At 35.3% G+C, this 16449-nt stretch overlaps 1 protein-coding gene across 2 annotated transcripts in view; it reads right to left on the minus strand.

Moving 5' to 3' along the window:
* The window catches only part of for (cGMP-dependent protein kinase for), a 704904-nt gene extending 693554 nt beyond the window's left edge, over positions 1-11350 (minus strand). Inside the window, exon 1 of one of the 2 annotated variants that reach the window (XM_067098864.1) lies at positions 10927-11350. In XM_067098864.1, the coding sequence (XP_066954965.1) occupies positions 10927-11276 (350 nt within the window). In that variant the 5' untranslated portion in view covers positions 11277-11350. The remainder of the gene's footprint in view (positions 1-10926) is intronic. The other variant, XM_067098863.1, reaches the window with a different exon arrangement.
* Between the last annotated feature and the right edge of the window lie 5099 nt (positions 11351-16449).

Consider the following 16449-nt stretch of genomic DNA (forward strand, 5'->3'; position numbering starts at 1 on the left):
TCAACCTGCATCCCCAATATCCTCAACAAAAGTGAGGCGTTTGGTGGGTCAATTCTCTACACTTTAATACGCTCGGATACCTTGTAACTCCCAGCTCATGTTTAAACGTGGATTACCAGATTCAGTACGTTGTCAAATGAATCGAGATGGACCAACAAAAGACCTGTGTGTAGGTAAAAAAGAATGTATTCTTGAACACTTTCAAAACTTTACCTGGGATGCTCATGAAGGCCTTATAATCATTTGAAAAATATGCAGCGTTTTAAAAGCGAACTTAAAGCTTTTGGTCTTGTACACTGCACTCAATTATTAATGATGCAGCTTTATTACAGGTACTTCTTTTGCGAGAAAGTGAACGTGTGTGTGTGTGTGTAGGCCAGACTCTTTCTACCTGAGGCATGAGAATATATCTACAGCTTCAAGGGTCACTAATTAGCAGCAGAGGGAAGGGCAGGTCATTGCGCTGTCACTTAGTTTCCTAGACACTGAACATTCACACATATAATAAGCGCTCAAGCTCCCACTCTTCCCAGCTAAGACCTGGAACAGCAAAGCAAATGACTACTGATAGCCTCAGCAGGTAGACCTATGAATTCCACCTCAACCCATCTCTAACTCATAGGACAGTGCAAATCTATCAAGCTCTAAGCAGGGCTTGAACTCAGACCCTACACGGTGGAAAATTGCCACCGATACCAATGGGCTACTGCGACCATGGACTTTATTTCACAACTCAAGAGTTAGGTACACACACACACACACAAACACACAAAAGAAATATATATAATGTATGTTACATATCTATATATATTTCAAATATATATATATATATATATATATATATATATATATATATATATATATATATATATATATATATATATATACACACACACACACACACACACAGAGCTCATGCTCAGCGCCAGTACTGTTATTTTACTACGAAGACTAGCTGTGAGTGCCAAGCAAACAATAAGCAATAAGGGTGACCCTCCACAATATCTACCATAAGGGCTGGTTTTCCCTTTTGACGAGACCTTAAAAAGAAATCATTGGCATTTTCTAGGGGGGTGTCATAAACCGCTCCGCCAGTCTGATTAACATCTGGTCAAGTTCTCTCAACACTCGTCGGTTCACAAGATCCACAGTTTATACCTTAAATACACTAATGAATTTGGCAATTTATGAGGCTCTACTAGTCCATTCACCCAGCCATCCATAACCCAGACTTTCGTATTTTATAAACAGAATATCTACGTCAATAATCATGTTGGAAAAATTCACCACACTGAATACGAGAAACAAACAAACAACTCAACACAGATTCGGTGTCAGCAAGGTCGGCCTTAACCATGCTCGTTAGTCCTGGCATTCAACGTGGTTCATCGCTATTTTTAGGTCTGGCTATATTTAGCTTAAATGAAGGATATCTGAGGGTCAATTCTATGAGGGAAAATTCGAGATAAACGACGTAAATTACAGCAGCTAATGCGAGCAATAAAACAAGTACATAACGACATTATCAGCTATGGAAAGTTCTCTAAAACAGTAATAACCCATGTTTGTAAGCTAGAAGTTGATAGTTAAGTTGTAAGGTTAGACGAGTTAAATAGCTCTCAACTTAGAAACTATACACAAGTTTTTGACTTATCAGTCTTGGATACTTCATATCAAAGACCTTTTAAAAAATGAGAGAAATATCAACTTTGAAAGAGCGATCCTCACAACCTTCTACTTGACGACATATGAGTACTGAGTAAGATTTAAAATTATTATTCATTAAATGCATGCACGTCTGGAACAAGACAAAAGGCCATAAACTTGACTAGCAAGCTTCAACGGGACGGAATGCCCATGTGTGCCACAAAGAAAACCCCTCAAGTAAAGAGACATAGGTAAAATGCAAATACCAGTACAATTATTTGCAAATAAAAGTCAAAGGTTACAAATAAATCGAGTAACGAGTATCAGAAGCATATGCTAATTTATTCCAGTAACACCCCAAAAAAAGGATTCCTCTATGTTCTTACTAATTATTGCAATATTTTCTTGACAAATTTCAGATGACAGTCCCCAAGTCTTAAAATAACTTCAAAAGAAACCGACTGCTTGCCCTCAACATGCAAAAAAAAAAAAAAAAAAAAAAAAAAAAAATCATCGTCTCATGTTCTAGGAATCCTACAGAATTTTTAGCAGGCACTGCAGACCTCTGCAATAAACTGCCTAAAGAGGATATCCATAAAAACAAGAAAAGAAAAGAGAAAATAGATGAATAAAAAAAAGCCCTTACAAGTCCTTGGAACTGTAGTAGAAGGCCAATGACGAAGCGAGAGTATAGAATGTTCTTTCAAGAGACCTCAAAAATCTAGCTGTGCATACAGTGAAGCAGTAAATGAAAAAAAAAAAAAACGAAAAGGTGGAGTCACTGTATTAGGCACTTTTATTGACATCCTCGTTTTCCCAATCATTTTACATCTATAAAGGATCGAAAGTAAATTTTCTACACATGTCAACGAGAAACAAAAGGACGATAAGAAGGGTTAAACAACAAAAACAAACAAACAAACAAACTTAAATCCTGAATTGAATACACTTGCATTACAAAAGTCAGCAATTACTACATATTCATCAAGAGTGTGTGCAAATATAAATACACGCGCACAAACATATTATGTATATGCATGGAAATAACACCTCGATATCAAATATGGTGACGAGGAAAGTGAAACATTGGGGCGCAAGATCTTTCGTTTTTGCCCTAAGTCATTTTCAAGTAAACTACATTCAATAAAAAAAGATTACAAAAAACACTCGGCTTTGCACACAAAAATTAAGATTAAAGGAGTAAATAGCCATTTTAATGCATCACAGGTGCATATCAGCTGAGGAACAGCTGTTTGGAATGAAAGCAGGTATGGATCAACCACGGAGAGGCAAAGGACATTAACAAGGATTACTGACATTTATTAGTTTCTCCTTTGAATGCCCTTCGATCATCGTGTGCAGAATGAGATCAAGACTACACAGGTCTGGGGTTTGTTTTAATATTTTCATTTGTTAGGTGTATTAATGCTGATTCTATAAAAAATTCTATGATTTTCACTCAAGTGCATTCAAAAAGCATCTTTTCTTAGGTAATTCCTGGCTTCCTGTCACTTTAATTACTCTTGCTACAATAAAACTGTGAATACATTTTATGATAAAAGCAACAGTAGGCTAGAATTACCTAAGAACATCCTTTGTTTACCTCATTTCACCAGTTTTGAGACGAACAAATCAATGTTGAAAGTATTCAATGTAGATGTAATTCTTTCATTTAATAGCACTAACCAACAAACTTATAATTAACTGTTCTAATCATTCTTTATAAAATCCAACTTGGATTGGACTGACTAATTTTATTTGGCCAAACAAGTATCGAATAAAATGTCAGAATAAACCAAAAGAATAATGCTCTTTTTGTGCATCTACGTGAAAAATCACACGGAACTGATTAGTTCAATATCAGTACGGCAAGATGTAATGATATTGTCTCTAGAAATCTTTAAGAATGTGCATCAATACAGCTAACAAATAAAACTCATATTGCTTTAAGGACAGGTCTAAATACTCTTCGCCCCATTTACATAAGATCTTCTAAGGAGATTAAAATGAGAAACTAAACAAACTCAGTTAATTTACCCAGTACCTCAGTTAATCATAGAAAACTGTTCCTTACCTGAAGAATTACCTCAAATGGATTGACCTTGGTAGGCATAAATGGGTATATACTCCTTGAATCTTAGTGTGTGAAACTAAGTCTTCTTTGTCAGTTTTTTCACTGAATGTGGTTTGCTTGAAAATGCCTGTGAACAGAGGTAAAAGTTCTTGCATACTGTTGTTTTACTTCCCTCGTGTCCATACACTATATATATATATATATATATATATATATATAAAATTTTATCACATGATTTTTATACAATCATATATAATGTATATATCGAAATTACGCTACCTATATATCTATTGTCGCCGGGAATCTTTTGATAAACAAGTCTGGGACTAATGACGAAAGCCTATTCAGCCTTTCAGCGATCAGTTCGTAAACCATTGAGCCATTTTCCTGGTTTATGTCCTCTGCATTTTCCGAGAAGTTTATTTCATGACATAAAAAAGCATTGCAAACAAGACAGAAAATGCCTTCAATAACAAAACTTATATATATATAAACTACATATATATATAAACATATATATATATAAATTCAAACATGTCTTGCTAATGTAATGCAAATGTCGGCCGTATGACCATTTTCCTGATTATGGAATATGTTTTAATTATAAAAAAATTTTTTTAACAAAACAGCCTCTGTAAATACATATATATAAACATACGTATATATATATATATATGCACAAGGAAATGGAATATGTTTTAAATTATATAAAATATATATATATATATATATATATATATATATATAAACGTGATATGTAATATAAACAAAGTATACAGCCACGAAGAAAGTGAAACAGCGTCTTATAGAAGGCGGAAGTTCTTGGACTACTTGTTTCACGCTATTTGGACCTATATATTCTCTCTCTCTCTCTCTCTCTCTCTCTCTCTCTCTCTCTCTCTCTCTCTCTCTCTCTCTCTATATATATATATATATATATATATATATATATATATATATATATATATATATATATATATATATATATATATTTATATATATATATATATATATATATATATATATATATATATATATATATATATACATATATATATATATATATACATATATATATATATATATATATATATATATATATACATATATATATATAATATATATATATATATATATTATATAAATCAGAAGGCGTAGAAGAAGACAGCATGAAACATAATTCACTTTATTCTTATTGCAACGTTTCGAGACCAATGTCTCATCTTCCAGCTAAAATGAAAGATAAAAAAGCTATTAAACAATACAGCATAACAAATTATTTTTTGTTGACGCGCAAAACATTGAATAAAGCAGAGCAAAGCAAGATACAACATTGAAATAAAAATTACTCTACAAAAAAAAAAACATATTTAAAGTTAAGAGTAGTTAAAAAGACACCTTGTCTCAACGGAGTTCAGTTGCTGTATGAAAATGTACTGAAAGTAAACAAGAAGGGCGTGGTTTAAGCTATATACGAGTACAAGGGAACAGATGAAGAGTGGTTGTTCAAGGTGGGAACTAGTTTCTTTATAGCTAAAGATTCTAATATTGGAAGGTGGTGCTCATATGGACTTGATAATAATATCTTGAAATCCCTATAATTTATATTATTTTTGCAAAATTTCCCATGATTCCTAATGTTAGATAGTTCTGGGTTGGATAGTTTACACTGCTGCTGGTGGATATCTTATTTCATCCACCAGCAGCAGTACATTTGGCCCATAAACTCAAGTTCTAAATACGATTTCTTAATGTGCATGGCACTTCTTTCTTACCTCACTTAAGGAGAATTTTAATTAATTATTTTTCGGCGGTTAATGTCAAGTTTGTTTCAGTAAACCCTAGCACTACTGGTAGTATGTTGCGTCATAAAGAGAGATTACCTCCCTTAATGCAGTCCGGTGTTGTCTATATTTATACTTGCTGCCGATGCAATAGCAGACTTACGTTGCTTAAGATGAGATGTGATGCACATATGGGCATTAGTTTCCTACAGGGTGTAAACTATCCAACCCAGAACTATCTAACATTAGGAACCATGGGAAATTTTGCAAAAATATAAATTATAAGGTTTTCAAGATATTATTATCAAGTCCATATGAGCACCACCTTCCCATATTAGAATCTCTAGCTATAAAGAAACTAGTTCCCACCTTAAACAACCACTCTTCATCTTAAACCACGCCCTTCTTGTTTACTTTCAGTACATTTTCATACAGCAACTGAACTCCGTTGAGACAAGGTGTCTTTTTAACTACTCTTAACTTTAGATATGTTTGTTTTTTTTGTAGAGTATTTTTTATTTCAATGTTGTATCTTGCTTTGCTCTGCTTTATTCAATGTTTTGCGTGTCAACAAAAAATAATTTGTTATGCTGTATTGTTTACTAGTTTTTATCTTTCATTTTAGACTGGATGATGAGACATTGGTCTCGAAACGTTGCAATAAGAATAAAGTGAATTATGTTTCATGCTGTCTTCTTCTACGCCTTCTGGATTTGTACTACTGAGGAATAGCCTTCCCGTCATGTTGAATTATACATTATATATATATATATATATATATATATATATATATATATATATATATATATATATATATATATATATATATATATATATATATATATATATATATATATATATATATATATATTATATATATATGCATGCACACACAAACACAAACTCTCTCTCTCTCTCTCTCTCTCTCTCTCTCTCTCTCTCTCTCTCTCTCTCTCTCTCTCATTAACCACCGTTCAACAATTTTCGTTTTTTCTTCCAATCCCTCACATTGTAGTACTTTGTCTAACTATCAGTGTTGGACAAGAACTTTCAACAGTCGATTATGATTAGAACCCGTTGCAACACAGTGGCACCTCCAACGCAATAATCTGGTGGAAACGAACAAGATGTAGAATTTGTGTCAGTCCCGTTCTCCTTCACATCTTAAATTCACAGAATATTAATGAAAACGGTATAATATATATAGGCTGCGCGTGTGTGCGTAATCCCGACCGCATAAGTTAAAAAAGTGAAAGGGTACAAGGGTGGGAAACGTATGTAGCTGAACAGGATAACCCTTTTAGGCATTCTAAAAAAGTAATCAACCGTGAACAGCGGATAAGTTTACGTAGCTTCCTCAAGTTAAGGAGTGGGGAGCTGTCCCATTATGGAAAGGCAAAGGGAAAGGCTTTGCTGTCTCATACCACCCACTTAGTTGCAAAATACTCAGTGACCATTATGTCTCTTTAAGCTACGGACGCGTCCAGTCACCTTTACAAAACGTGGGAAAAACTTTGATTTTCCCATCCATTTCCCAAAAGCATAACTACGCGAGTTTCAAAAGTATTCATCTTTGAAGATTCTGCAGGATAACAATAGTCCTACCATAAATTTCAAATAACAGATAGAAATCTCCTGACCATAATTATACTAGAGCTTTACTCGAGGAACACTGACACTGAGAAAAATTTTAAGAAATTCATTTGGAGCGTTTCCTGGAATAGATGTAGAAACTTTAGTATTTCGCAATACAAGATTTATAATAAATGCCTGTAAAGGGGGGGGGGGAGCTGCGGCGACAATGGTGGCGCTTCAAAACTTTCTTGCCTTCAAATTGCTCCTATTGTGTTTCCAGTTTCAAAGTCACAATAATGATGTTATCAAAAGTAAAGACAGATATAGAAATAAGAACATGAAAAATAAGCCTTTCACTTCACAATTATTTATAATAAATTGATATCCCAACCCCTGGGATGTCTCTCCCATATACCGTGTCGTTATCGTTAAAAATTAAAGCCTATCTCAAAGAGCGACTTATATCTTATAGACTGAAGACCAAGAAGCCTCCCGCCACAATACTAGATTTATAACAAATGTCATTCATCGCATGACAATTTATAAAAACAACTACAAAAAATATCGATAATCAAAACATAGGAAATGTTAATTCGGCGGTGACACAGCAAGTGTACGAATATGACTGCTATCAGGCACCTGTTATACCACCAACCATACAATCAAGTGATGCCAATGTGGACAAAAGTGCAGGTGAAGTGTGGTAAGCACATGACCGTATAGGGTTTTTTTTTTCCCAAGTACAACGTTTCTTGTCAGTTTTCTCCGGCTCAACATGATTTAGCCTGCCACATCCCAAAATGGATGTGGAATTTAAACAAACCGCACCGGCAACTCCAAAACGAAATAAAGTCATTAGTGCAACCATGATAAATACAAACATCAATTTACATTTCTACTTTGCACTATTCTGAAGTATTTTAAGGAGACCTACTTCAGAGCTGAAACGTGAAGAAATCTAGACTCAATTTGTTCGTGCAAAGAGGCAAACGTGACCTAGTTTACAGAAGAGGACATTTACGCAAGTACCTGGAATACGAAAAATACGACGTAACTTCTTGGTATCAGAGCAGAGGGCTTCAAAGCATGGAGACAAATAGACGTAAAGACTAACCACTCAAGTTGTCAACTGCAAAAATGTCAAGAGATGAAATGCCTTTGTTCTCTCAGACGAAGTGACAAGGTAAAGCTGACAAGTTACACTGGCATGGATATCACAACTACCTACGTTTTGTTTTCACACATGAAATTATGACAGTTGTCATATTATATTTGGTTAATGTTCACGCTGACGAATCACTAGATCTTTTCAACAAGTGACAGAATTCGGAGAAACTGTAATTAAAATTTAAGATAATATTCTGATACCAAGAATTTTTGTACCTGTTGGTAATGTGAACGAATCTTAGCATTACCAAATGCAGAATATCTAAAAACGACGGGAAGAACTAATCTAAATGACAGATCTTGATACCCTATCCAACAGGAAATACAAAATTCTTTGATCAATCTCAGATCAGATAGACTATCTTTGGAACCTTAACGTCTTCCATTTTTGGGAGTTCATGAAAATGAAGATTTGGACTCTTTACCCAGATGTATGTTACTGTGCCATCCTAACAAAATAAATTTAATCAAAATTGAAAAAATATTGTATTTATGTCTCTTCGTGACATAAATACAATACAAACTTTTCTAAGGGCCTGTCATCTGTGTTCCTAAAGAACATAAATGTAATTTCTGCCTGTATGTTAAGCTTACAATAAACGCTGTTCATTATAACGGAACAAAAAGAATTGTGCTGATTATATCAGATACTGTATCAAGAGATAACAGGCCACAATTGGAGTGAATAAACAAGCTACACATTAAGGAAACAGGGCTTCACCTAAGAGCGGGACATGCACCTTTACTTTGGTGCTGATAAGGGACCAACGGCAGCTATATAAAGAACAGTGTGGCAATGAACTTTAATCAAGTAGATTCGCCGTTATCTCCTATTACAAACTGCTATCGGTCATGAGAGAGAAAGAGAGTTTAGATTACTGAACGGAACAAACAAAAGTTCATGGAACACTTATGCCACAAAAAACACTGCCAAAAGGATCCAGAGTTAACGGCGCCAGATTAAAAAGCATATAAAAAAAAGTATCATGACAAAGCATCACGTCGGAATCTTAAATTTTCTGGAAGAAATTGCTCCTCTGATGAAAACGTCCCTAAAGCACTGATTACATCAAACTTGGTATGAAAAGCTACCGTACCAGAACTACCACCTAATGCACTTGAACATAACAAAGATTGAAAATGAATGACTATGTTATTTTGAAGTTGCAGCACTAAAGGAAGGAGACGCGATATGGGAAAGGGATACGAGAGTCGTAGGTGGGGGGTGGGGAGATTCACTGGAGGTTGGGGGGCAGAAGAGAAACGAGAAATGGGGGCAGTATACCAAACCTTCCCAACCCGGAGGGCCCCACCCCCAACCCCTAACCCTCAAAAAAACAAGCACGGTAAAGCATTGGTTTTCTTTTTATTTCCGATGTGACTAAAACCTGCAATGCCCAGCAATTTGGCTGACTGCTCTACATTTTAATCATAATCGAATATTCTTATTGCATGGAGAAACTGTTACAATACGACAAACCGCAAAACGACACATTTCAGTTAATGTGAAAACACATCATTTTGGCCTTGAAAGTAAAACATAACATCATAACATTACTATTATACTGTCATTACAAAATTACAAAAGCATGAACCTTTAGGCCTATAGGTCAAAAATATCACATCGAATACCGTAGAGCAAATACTGCCGAAGTCGCAGTGTATAACGCATTGAAAAAAGTGCTCCTTGCAGTGATCAACAAACGACAGAAGTATAATCTATCTGCGTATATATTTACAGTATTTTATGGCATGTGAACACACACAAACACACATACATGCATAATATATATATGTATGCATATATATATATGCATATATATATATATATATATATATATATATAATATATATATATATAAAAAGTATTTCATGGCATGTATAATATATATATATATTATATATATATATATATATATATATATATATATATATATATATATATATGTATGTATGTATGTATGTACTTACTTTACATCAATGAAAATAACAGGCAAATACACGACTCAGAGAGAGAGAGAGAGAGAGAGAGAGAGAGAGAGAGAGAGAGAGAGAGACTGCCTGCCCAAGTTACCGTCTTTGAGTTTCAAGATGAGGATATTTTGTTTTCAAATCACAATTAGAAACCTGAATAGGCCTAAACATCACAAATCATTCAAGGACTTCGCCAATTTTAGCACTGTCATTAGGCAAGACAACAAAATTCCTTGAATTGTTCACCAATTCTACTTCACCCTAGGCTTATTAAACGCATAAAACAGTAGAAGAAGCTTTCATGTGTAGTATACAGCCTTGAGTTTTAATTTATAGGCCTATCCCATTCTTTCGCCAAAGTAAACAGGTCACCTTGACCTTAGCATTTCACAACAAATACCTTTGCTAATCTAAACCTGTCAACATAAAATGTTGGCATGAAGATTTACTTTGCGTGATAGACTACATCTAGCGTAATTGACATCGTTCATGGGCATTGCATAATATATACATACATACATACATACATACACACACACACACACACACACACACACACACACACATATATATATATATATATATATATATATATATATATATATATATATATTACTGGCTATGTATTTAATGATTAATCTTGAATTTGCATAAGAATGTCAGTCGGCCTACTGCTAGTTGCGTTTTGCATTTCATTAGGCTTACCTTGATGATTTAGGGATTTCGGGGAACGTGGTCTGGCTTTTACATGTTAATTCCTGGATGGACTTAAGGGCTTGAGGTTCGGCTGAGATGCCCTGGGCACGAGTCTTCCTTGCCCGGACTTTACCCGATCCGGCCGTAGCTCCTCCTGTCGCAAACTGCATAACGCTCTGGAACTTATCCAGTTGCGAACGAAGTTCGATGATTTCGTCATCGCGAACTTTGAGTTTGGCTTCCAAATGGCGAATAAGGTCGTCTTTTTTACTCAGTAGATCCTGTAACTCTAACGAACCCATTTTGTTGATGCATTCATCTGCATCTCTCAAGAATTGCTGCGGCATTGCACTGCACATACCACCATCACCAGTAGGCAAACACCAACTGCCGAGAGATCTCCGAGTGAACCGCCAGACCTGTTCCAAGACGAAGCTCTAATCTGCCAGACGCATCACCTGATGAATTTCACTCTATTTGTCATCCGTAACTGTCCCCTAAACATTGCTTTATGTTAACCACTTTAAACAAGTGTGCAGATATCAAAGCTGCATCCTTTAAGAAAAATCACAGTGCAGTATGAGGATAATAAGGGAATAGCGGTTATTTTTAGAAGAGTTAAAATAGTAGCGAGAGCAGATAACCTCACAACTTGGTCGGGTGGCGGGACTGGGATGTCCCTCTGGTGGCGTGGGCCCGAAGCAACAGGTGGGTAGGCGGGGATTATCATTCACATCACCAACAGATAACGATGGACCCAATCGTTGTACGACATTACTTTCATTACACATCTGTGGTTGGCATCGACATTTTCGTTTACGTACTTATGATAACACAGGAGAGACAACATAATTGACAGCTGTCTATTCTACGGGCCTGATCCTTTCAACGTTACAACAATGTTTATTTGGCGGAAACAATAAACGTTTCTGTTACTTCCCATTGTTTTATTCTGTTTCTGTGATGCTTTTAAAATTAAATGAATTTGGTATACTGTTCGAAATGATGGTACATCATTATTTATCACAATAACACGAGTGTTTGTTAAACTGATGAAGAATAACTAGAAAATCCAATCTTACTTTTCACGTAAACGGTAAGAGATTGTTCCTCCATTTGCCAAGTCTTCATAAAATTAATTAATGATGTTTGATGAAGTCTCTCTCTCTCTCTCCCTCTCTCTCTCAAGACTTAAAATACAACAAAATAGGAATTGCTCTCTCTCAAAACTTAAAATGCAACAAAACAGGAATTGCTCTCTCTCTCTCTCTCTCTCTCTCTCTCTCTCTCTCTCTCTCTCTCTCTCTCTCTCTCTCTCGACTTAAAATATAACAAAAAAGAAACCTCTCTCTCTCTCTCTCTCTCTCTCTCTCTCTCTCTCTCTCTCTCTCTCTCTCTCTCTCTCTCTCTCTCTCAATACTTAAAATACAACAATAAAAAAGAAATTGCAATGTCACTGCGAAAAACCACCATGTAAAGAAACATGGTACAAAAATCCTGGGCGATTAACAACGCTAATAGAATATCAGACAGAAAAACACCTGGTTCGCCTTCTTTATCGAAACTATCAAGACTAACATTAAGCAGAACACTGGAGAAACCACTTGGAATTCGCTAGAGGCTCAAGATAATAACATGAAAGGTAAAAGATACTACGAGAAGAGAAAGCGACCGTGTGATTTGGGACAGAGAGAAAAAAGTGTCAATTTAATGTGCCTTCGGGAATTTTAAAAAAGCAGTGGGGTATGTAAGGCCTAAGGCTCTTGAAGAAGCAATCGACTCAGAATGAGAGAGAGAGAGAGAGAGAGAGAGAGAGAGAGAGAGAGAGAGAGAGAGAGAGAGAGAGAGAGAGAGAAAGTTATAAAACTAGCCAAGGAGCACCATGCCTACTTATTTACATGCTATGATTCATTCTATGTGACGTGCCAAAGTCCTTCATACGCAGTATAAAAAAGAATATTTCAAGTTACATAACACTAATTAGTAATAAAAAAAACTGGATAAATCAGAACAAAATCACTTGATGCACATCTTTATTCAATACCAAAGAGAACCAAAACGCCTATATAAATAATTCATCTTTCCCCATAAAATTAGTTTTTGCGTCCATTCCCATTCACTATAAACTGTCATTATTGTCGAGAACTAACTCCATCATCTGAACTTTACCTCGGAAGTGCAAATACATGAATGCCTTCATCATCATCATCATCATCATCGCTTTCATTTGATATCTATGTGATTGAAAAATAAAATTAAAGCATATGTACCACAAAATTTCAGCTCGGTGATGCATTTAAGCACTATAATTACGAATTGCAAAGGTATGAGGACGAAAATTTGAATTTATCTGGGTAGTAAAAATGCTGATAACTTATGAATAAATGAATAATGAAATTTATGCTATAAAGCCAAGCGCTGAGGCACTTTCAGCTTATTAGTGTTTAAAACAATAAGAACAGGGAGTTAGAGTTTTTGGGCAGCAAGATACAGATATCCAGAATATAAATGAGTTGAATTACAAGGGTTGAACTGGGAGAAAGCCCAAAGCCGCACTAAGAAATAATTGTTAGAGAAGTTGGAGAGCAAAACGGAAGAAAAGAAGTGGGAATTAAAGTAAAAACTTGAGAACTGTGTGCAGTTCGGAGCCGATGAGGCCCTGCAAACACCCTTTAATAATGCCTACAGGGTACCTGCAAAGACTGATAATATATGATAAAATTCTGATATTTTTTGAAGTCCCTGTAGTGTTATAAAATTTAATGAATTTTCCTCATAACTGACCTTTAAAATAATAATCATTCAAATTCAATGGAAACCAACCTAAGATATAATTTTTATATATCCGTCTAAGAGGAAAAGAGAGAAATTTAATATTATCATATTTGGGCAGTCAAACCAAGTACTAGGCACTTTGTGACATTCTGGCTGTGCGAGAAGAAATGAGGGAGTTGGAGTGGTTGATGGCAAGACAGAGGATTCAGAATGCAAGGAGATGAAGTAAAAGGCTCTAAAGGTGACCTGGGAGAAAACCCAACAGTTGCACTAAGAAGTAATAATTACAGAGGTTGGACAGCAGGAAAGGAAACGGGAACGGGGGTGAAGTAAGAGGATAAAAAGCGAGTGCAGCCAGGACCCTTAGAGACGCTGCAAACACCCTTTGGTGATGCCTACAGTGCGCAACGTAAGGCGCAATGACGGCACTCTCTCTGAGAGAGAGAGAGAGAGAGAGAGAGAGAGAGAGAGAGAGAGAGAGAGAGAGATGAGGACTGAATTTTACTCAGGTCTCTAAAATACTATGACGAATTTACAATAACCTTGAAAGATAGGCTTGAGCTTGCAATACCGGCACGACTTGGGACTGGTTAGGAATGCCCAGCCTAAGACTGCACAGCCAACAGTTCTCGGAAAAATAAAATGCCTAAAAAGGTATCTGCAGAAACGGAATATAACAGCAACTTATCTTGTAGGTAAGACAAACTGACATGCTACTAACTGCTCCTAGCCCAAAATGCAAATACTCATGGCAGGTTGAAAAGATGATTTCTCAAAAAATACTGGAACTAAGAAACAGTATTGATAACCTTGGGAATGAAAATTTTGTATCATGCAGTGAAACACACCAAGCTGTAACAACAACACTTTCTGAACGATAAAGAGAAGCGAAAACGAGATTCAAGGGAAGGGTAAGAAGAGAGGATAAGAGAAATATAATCTTTAGAACATAAATAGCTGGAACTTAAGGAGTATGAAGGATGGCACTAATGTACATAACAAGGAAAAACAAATCTCCGATATGCACCAAGAAAAAGGAGGCAGATCTAGCACATTTAATTGCAACAAAACTATAATGATTCATCGTGACACTGGGAAACAGTAACCTTAAGAGGGCAACATATCGGTAGCGTAATTTATATATGTCAGTTTTTGAAAAATATGAAAATTGCTAACAAAAATATATGAGAAGGGAAGTACAACACATATACCATAGCGGGTAGCAAGATTGTTAGATCCTAGACGTTAAGAAATAACGATCATCAAACATCAAATAAATTAGCTATATTAAGAGTAAGGTCAACTGAAAACAAATTTGGAGCAGTTAATTCACACACACACACAGACACAATGTCCATATTTACCAAGTCAATCACAAGTATATAATCTTATCAGATGCCATAAAAGTATAAAAATGGCGATCTAAATACTAGGCCTTCAATTAGGTTAGCATTAAATGAGAGAGAGAGAGAGAGAGATGTAAGTGACCTCCATAGTATTAAATGTTTCTGATATTATCGTAACGCTTGAAACAGGATTTAGAAAAAACTGAATTGGCAGTCTTGGTAATCTGGGGAAAGGAAGTTTCAAATGTCAAACTAACAATGAAATCTAAGCATGTACAATGCCATATTTCGTATATTTACCCACCAGAATTCACGCAGAATCTTCCGTATCATACTTGGTCACTTTTTCTCGACAGGTAATAGTAGTTTCATCCTTACTGATCAGATATGGCCATAAAAGAAGCAACAGCAAAGACAATCTTTAACCAACAAAATAAACCAAATAATCCCATATAAATATATACATTATATACATATATATATATATATATATATATATATACATATATATACATACACATATGTGTCTTTTACTGTATATATATATATATATATATGTTTATATCCTTCTTATACCACATATATGTATATATATATATATATTCATATATATATATATATATATATATATATATATATATATATATATATATATATATATATACATATATACGGGTGTGTTTCAAAATTAGAGGCCCCCTCCACAGAACAAATGGAAAGTTATGAAGTTTTCTGCTATAGCCTATCTCAAAGTACATTATTTTAAGTTTCTATTAAGCTATTTTTCATTTTACATTTCTTGTATTTTTCAGACTGAGCGACGAGTTAGATACAGCCATGGCTAACGACTCAAGAAATCAGATGGATTGACCGAATCGGGCTATAACCTTCAGAGAGGCCAGGATGCTGGTGCATCCTTCATTCCACGTTCCTGGATAGCTAAATACATTAAAAGAGACGAATCCTTTGTTAAAGAAACTGGACAAAAATCCATATGACTGTCATCACGAAAAGAGTGAGAATCTTGGAAGGCCTGAAGTCCTTTCTCAGAGTCAAAAAGACATCATAGCTGAGGCAGCGGGGTGGGTAGACCAAGAAAGTCTTTATGTAAATTGGAGCTTGAACTAGAAACAAAAGGGGAAAGAAGAGAAGTTATAGTGCTGTATATCCTGAGTTGAAAAAATCTGGTATCAAGCCATTTCATGTTATCAGCAAGCCCAACATCAACTCAGTGACAGAGAGAAGACCGTGCATGGTTTTGTGGTTCATTTCATAAAGAGTGGGATGAAGCTGACTTTCTCCATGCTGCCGCATCAGACGAATTCTTCGTTTACACAGTCAGGAAGCCAAATCATAAAAATGACATCATCTGGGCTGCAAAGTTGGATGATGTCAACAATGACGTGCGCTA

The sequence above is a fragment of the Macrobrachium rosenbergii genome, chromosome 55, assembly GCF_040412425.1.
Source record: "Macrobrachium rosenbergii isolate ZJJX-2024 chromosome 55, ASM4041242v1, whole genome shotgun sequence".
NCBI lineage: Eukaryota > Metazoa > Arthropoda > Malacostraca > Decapoda > Palaemonidae > Macrobrachium > Macrobrachium rosenbergii.